Source organism: Marmota monax, unplaced genomic scaffold (assembly GCF_021218885.2).
Source record: "Marmota monax isolate L192 unplaced genomic scaffold, Marmota_monax_Labrador192_F-V1.1 WCK01_AAM20220418_F8-fsc00356, whole genome shotgun sequence".
Lineage (NCBI taxonomy): Eukaryota > Metazoa > Chordata > Mammalia > Rodentia > Sciuridae > Marmota > Marmota monax.
In genome coordinates this window covers 767,977-774,759 of record NW_026694682.1, presented here as the reverse complement: position 1 = coordinate 774,759, position 6,783 = coordinate 767,977, and the positions used below count along the sequence as shown (strand labels likewise).

Here is a 6,783-nt window from a genome sequence, read left to right as displayed (position 1 = left end):
GGCAACCGAGATCACAGACTTCTGCCCTCGGTCGCAGCCCCCTGCCCGGCGGAGCTCTCCAGGGGACCAAGCCCAGGCGCGTCATCCCTGCCCCTGCGCAGGCGCCTTTAACTCCCGCGCTGCTCCCGCCCCCTAGAAACCCTCCCGCATCGCCGGCTGGCACCAATAGCCAATGAGGGAGGAGCGGCCGGTCCGTGGGCCAATAGGCGGTGGCGACAGTGCGGGGTGTGGTTGCCAGGGGGCGGGGTCCGGCTGCGGGCCAGACTTGCCACCCCAGCATCGGCGTCCCGGGGTCTGGTGGTGGGTGCCGCTCGTGAAGCGGCCGGCATGGAGGCGTCGCACTACGGACTCGGACCCCGCGGGGACAGGTCAGAAAGAGATGGCGGTTGTATCCTATTGAGCGGGGCGGAGGGTTGAAGCGAGAAGGTGGAGGTCTTGTCCCGGAGCTCTGCTGGCAGAGTGTAGGGGCTCGCGCCGCGTCCCGAGGGACTGAGGCGGCGGCGGGAGAGAGCCCTCTGTCCCCAGTCCCAGGTGGACCACCCTTGTGTAAAGGTGAAGACCAGAAGAGACGGCTCTGCAGCCTGCACCGTGAGCAGACTTTCTGTTCGGGTCCCCGCTTGCGAACTCTGGGAGTTTTCTTTACAAGCTCGCCGTGCCCCCTCTGGGCCTCAGATTTCCCTTACTTGGGATGCATTAGCACTGCTCCGCAAGCACTGCCTGGGAGTGTCATAACTGAGAGTGGTTGGACAAAGTGTCGGGGAGTCGAAGCGGAAGATTGTGGGTGATATTTAGTAATTTGGTCTAATGCCATTGCTTTTGGAAAGTAGTGCTGAATTCTGGAACGGAGTCTGAGGACTGAGAATGCAAAGTTCTTCTTTTTCTTCTCTCTGTTTTCCAGTAGTTGTCCCTCACTCAGGACTGTTTTATTTTCGAATACCCCGTGTTTGTGCTCCTTTTTCTCTGCCGTGCCCCCTCTTTCTGCCTCCGCCAGAAGAAGAGCAAGAAATGATTTGAAATCTCAGCCTATTTTTTTGTTAGTTAGGTTCATGGAAAGTTAATGGGAGAGTCGTGTGAAATTATTGACTCAAAACTTTGGCATTGTCTGAGAGAAGACGACTATATGCTTAGCTCTTTATTCCATTACCGTGGCAAGTTAAGATTTGGCACGTAAGGGTTTAGTCTCATTTAAAGTAGTATATGTGGGGCTGGGATTGTAGCTCAGTGGTAGAGCGCTTGCCTAGCACGAGTGAGGCACTGGGTTAGCCACTCTCAGCACCACATATAAATAACTAAAATAAAGGCCCATCAACAACTATAAAATTAAAAAAATAATAAACTAGCATATAAACAATTTTAAACCATTTTTTGGGAAAAGTCACACAGGAGAGGTTGGAGTATAGAACATCCATTTTCCCTTTTCATCAGGTTCTGTGTACTTAATAGCTACACTCGTGAAATTTTATCGTGCTTTTTTTTACCCCAATTTGAGAAAAAAAATTGATACTAAGTGTAAGCATGGAACTGTAGGATAGGTAAAGTTGGTATTCAGCTTTTCTGGTTGAATTTAGATTATACTTGTTTAGGTGTGGGAACTCAAATATACATATATATCTTTATTCATTTATTATTTTTATGTGGTGCTGAGGATCCAACCCAGTACCTCACACATGCTAGGCGAGTACTCTACCACTGAGCCACAGCCCCTGGGAACTCAATTTTTAATCGAATGAATTTAAACAGCAGCAGTTTTCATGGACACCAAATGTTTGATATGACTCATGATTTTGGAGGGAAAATGGAATTGACTTTGATATTGTGGCCATGAGGCAATTTTTAAAATTTTATTGGACCAGAAGCTTAAAGATATAATTTAAAATTTTTTTGTTCTCCCTTTTTTCTTATCAAAGAAACCAGCTCTTTAATTTTTAAAATTGACATCAAGGGAAATGTGTGACTCCCTGAATATTTCTCTTGCCCTAGGGTAATGTTAGTTACCTAGGTAAAGTTAATGCAACTTATTTTTTCTTTTTTGGTACCAGGGATTGAACCCAGGGGCGCTTTACCATTGAGCTACATCCTCAACCTTTTCTATTTTTTGTTTTGAGACAGAGTCTCACTAAATTGCCAAGGTTGGATTTGAACTTGCAATCCTCCTGTCTCAGCCTTCCAAGCCACTGGGATTACAGGCCTGTGCCACTGCTCCTGGAATTTTTATCACTTTTTAACTCATTTGTTGCTAAGAAGGAGTGAATGTGTCTTGGGGTTTAGACTTCTGTTTATGTATTTAATGCTTGTTTTTATTTATTATTTTATTTTTAGTTGTATTTATTTTTATGTGGTGCCAAAGATCTGATCCAGTGCCTCACCCGTGCTAGGCAAGTGCTATATCACTGAGCTACAACCCCAGCCCTATTTATTTAAGTTTTTTTTTTTGTTTTTGTTTTTGTTTAGTTTTGTTTTGGTACTGGGAATTGAACCCAGGGGAGCTTTACCACTGAGCTATATCTCAATCCTTTTTTTTTTTTTTTGGTACAGGGATTGAACCCAGGAGTGTTTAACCAATGAGCCACATCCCCAGCCCTTTTAAAAATATTTAAAGATAGGGTCTTACTGAATTGCTAAGTGCCTCACAAAGTTGCTGAGACTGCCTATGAACTAGCAAATCCTCCTGCCTCAGCCTTCTGAGCTGCTGGGATTACAGGCATGCGCCACTGTGCCCTGAGTCATCCTTTTAATTTTTTATTTTGAAGCAGAGTCTTGCTAAATTAATGAGGCTGGCCTCAAACTTTCGATCCTTCTGGCTCAGTCTCCTGAGTCACTGGGATTACATATGTACATCACCATACCTGATTATTTTATTTTTATTTTTATTTTTTTTGTGGTGCTGGGGATTGAACCTAGGGCCTTGTGCATGCAAGGCAAGCACTCTACCAACTGAGCTATCTGCCCAGCCCGACACCACACCTGGTCATTTAATGTTTTTGATTAAATACATTGATAGAGATTTTAATATTAATACTTTTCCCTGGGAGGATAATTGACTTTTTAAGTTTCCTATGATTTTTGTTTTCATTTGAATTATGTGACTATTTTACTACAAGGCAGATTTATTTACAACAAAGTAGAAACATTGTTAATGAACAAACTTCAACTGTTTTTTCTTATGTCTAAAATATGTAGTGAAAATTGGAGATGGGATTTGAAACTACACTCAGGACGTTTGTTGAGGTGAGGCATTTTATAATACCAATTCCTTAGAGACCATAGGGGTTATCTAGTGTTGGGACTTGAGTTCTCTCTGGCCTTTGTGATACAGAATTGAAGATGTGGTTTTCAGTGTGTTGTGACCTTGTGACCTAGAATTATCTAAGAAAGTCCTGGTCTGTGGTTTATCCATATGCCATAGTTTCTCTTTAGAAATATGAATAGTAGTTCTGACTGGAAGTTATGCCAGTCTTGTTACTAACAATATCTAACATACATGTATTTCTACAAATTTGAAGGCCACACACAGCTCTAAAATGGAAAGAATAGTCCTTTTTAACAACTTTCTTCCAAGGTCTTTTTGTTCCAGTTAGGCTGATTCAGATAGTTTTTTCCAATGGTTTTAACGTCTGGCTTCTCTTATTCTTTCCTATGGAAATTCTGCAGTTTTCCTGGCATTGGTACCCACTGAAAGAAAAAGCTAATGCTTGTTCTTACCAAAAGGGAAAGAATGCTTGAATTCCTCAGAGGAGCTGAAGCTGCCTTGCTTCAGAGTATTTGAGGGTTTTAGGGTCTGAATAATTCCCTTAGTTCCCTGTTGAAGAGTATCTCTGCAGTGGAATGAAGTCTTCTTTCAAAGTAGAATTTCCTGTAGGCTGCTATTGCTCTTTCCTCTGAATCAGTTCACCAGGAATAAACTCCTTGTACTACTAAATACTAATATCTTCTGCCTAGTCAGACATACTTGCTGTCAGTAATAATGAATGCCAAAAAAATTTCCTAGCCTGCTTAAAGGCTTGAATCTATGTGTGCCTGAGAGAGGGCATACTGTCCACACATAATCCATGTGTTGTCTATTTATTGCGGGTGGTGCTGGGAATTCAACCCAAAACTTTGTACTTACTGAGCACCTTTGAGCCATACCTCCTCCCTCTTTATTAACTCACTTTTTAGGAGTTGATTTTTTTTGGGGGGGTGTGGATAACTGAGATGGAACCCAGGGCCTCACACATGCCAAGCAAATGCTGTACCTCTGAGCCACATTCCCGGCCTGGTAGGAGACTTGTTAATGAAGATGTCATGTCTGTCCCTTTGCTATAGAATCTTCTGTGACAACATTAAGTGTTACTATTGTACCAGTCACCATGATTTCTGAAAGAACTGTTCTGAACTGGAGGATGGTGGTACTTTTATTCTTTGTAAGATGGCACCTGATGTTTTGCCACAAACATAAACAAAGCATTATGGTGAGGGGAGCACTGGAAACTTTCACTAGGTTTCTGAGTTCTCCTGTCAGCCTTTTGCCCTTCAGCAGTGTGATTCTGAGCAGGTTTTCTACTTCTTTGGCCTGAATTTTCTCTTCTAGAAATGAGGGCTTCTTTGGATTCCTTCAGTGATTTATAATAAATTGATACAATAACAAATAGATATATTTAAACTGTACATAGTACAAATTTCAAAAGGTACAAAATGAAATTTAGTGAAAACTGATTCTTCTCATTATCTCCATGTCACCTACTATTGATAGATTTCTTGGAGTCCCTGCAAAATACTTTTTTTTTTTTTTTGATGAGTGGGTTGCCTGGAATTATACCCAGGGTCTTGCTTGAACTAAGCATGTATTTTACCACTGAGCTACACCAGAGCCAAATGATCTCTTAATATTTCTTTCCTACTCTTCAAATTTGATCATTTTGATTTTTAGAATACAACATATCATCTAAATTCTGATGTCTACTTTTTTAGAGTATGAGTTATAGTTGGCAAGTTTCGTTTCGTTTCTTTACTGTGACAATGTATAGAGAATAAAACTATAATATAAAAATAAGAATTTTTTTTTCACACAGGCTTTTGAAAACTGAAATCAGTGCTTTTTAGCCTTGCAGAAAGAAACTTCAGTAAATCTAAAATTTGCCTTTGATTTGGGTTTTGGAATGAAAGAGGTTTAACAAAGGATAAATTGTTTTCATATTGTAACAGTGTATTTTGTTACTGTGATTTGATATGTCTGGAAAGCTCCAGGCAAAAGTAGGAAGGAGCATTTGATGGAAGTTCTTAAACTGGTAAACCAGTGTTGTTGTTGTTTTTTTGGGGGAGTGGTACATACTCTACCACTGAGCTACATCCCCAGCCCTTTTTTATTTTTTTGCCTTTATTTTATTAGTTTATTTTTATGTGGTGCTAAGGATTGAACCCAGTGCCTCACACATGCTAGGCAAATACTCTGCCACTGAATTACAGCCCTGGCCCTTATTTTTTGAGACAGAGTCTTGCTAAATTGCTGAGGCTGGTCTCCAATTTGCAATCCTTGTGCTTCAGCCTCTTGCAGTCTCTGGGCTTACAGGTATGCATTCAACTGCATTTTTTAGAAAGGGAAAAGTCTAGCAAGAGAAAAAATGATGAATACTAACAACTTATTTGTGTGACCTTTGTAATTTTCAGAGTATAGTCAGATATTTGATTTCTTGAACTTCATTATTCTGAAGAAAACAGGGCAGGAGCCATTAACTTAATCCCAGTGGCTCGGATGGCTGAGGCAGGAGGATCACGAGTTCAAAGCCAGCCTCAGCAATTTAGCGAGACCCTAAGCAACTCAGTGAGGCCCTATGCAACTCAGGGAGACCTGGTCTCTAAATAAAATATAAAATAGTGCTGGGGATATGGCTCAGTGGTCAAGTGCCCTTGAGCTCAATCCCTAGTACCAAAAAAAAAAAAAAAGGTTGTGATAGTGGGGTGTGGTGGTGCGGGCCTATAGACCCAGCTGCTTGGGCTCAAGCCTATGTAATATAGGGAGACCCTGTCTCAAAAACAAGCCGAAATAGGGCATGGTGGCACATTCTTGTAATCCCAGCAACTCAGTAGGCTGAGGCAGAAGGATCATAAGCCTCAGCAACTTAGAGAGGTCCTAATTTAGCAAGACCCTGTCTCAACATTGAAAATAAAGAGGGATGTGGAGTGTACAAATGAGTACTGATTTATCCAAAGAAAAGAAAATATTTATTTAGTTTGCCATGCTGGGGATGGAGCCCTCGTTAGGTAAGCGGACACTGTACTGGGCTAATGCCCCCAGCTCCTGGAAGTATTTATTAGGTATTGTCAGGCAAAAGATCGTACTTCCATCTTTATACAAAAATAAATAAATAATGTTCCTGAAGAGAGAAAATATAACCCCCGAGGAAGAGAGAAACAGATAAAAGGTAGAATGGACTTAGGTTCTGAGTATTATCTATTTTTGGATCTACAAGGAATGAATGCATTCTGGTTCTAGTCATACATTTTAAATAACCTTTCTGTTTGGCTCACTCAAAGGAATTCCTTTTGCATTTGCTATGTGGGTCATGCAAAACCTAAAGGGGTTCACTGTAAAATAATTTTCCTTGCTCTGCTCTTTGGAGCCTATATGAATTCTTAAATTGGGTGCCAGCTTTTCCTTCTTCTCATTGCCTCCCTCTCCCTAGGCAATTTCTCTGCTTTCACTCTATCTTACTAAATGAGCCTCTTAGGAGATGGATTTTAATTCCCTAGCTTCAATTAAGTTAACTCCAGATTGTGTCAGTCTTTCAAGTAGAAGACAGCTGA

General features: G+C 41.2%; 1 protein-coding gene across 4 annotated transcripts in view; it reads left to right on the top strand.

Annotated features, from left to right (window-relative positions):
• The first annotated feature begins 243 nt into the window (after positions 1-243).
• Positions 244-6,783, top strand: part of Tulp3 (TUB like protein 3) — a 67,490-nt gene continuing 60,950 nt past the window's right edge. For all 4 annotated transcript variants that reach the window (XM_046423394.2, XM_046423393.2, XM_046423395.2 and 1 more), the window contains exon 1: positions 244-368. In XM_046423394.2, coding sequence (XP_046279350.1) covers positions 328-368 — 41 coding nt within the window. In that variant the 5' untranslated portion in view covers positions 244-327. The remainder of the gene's footprint in view (positions 369-6,783) is intronic.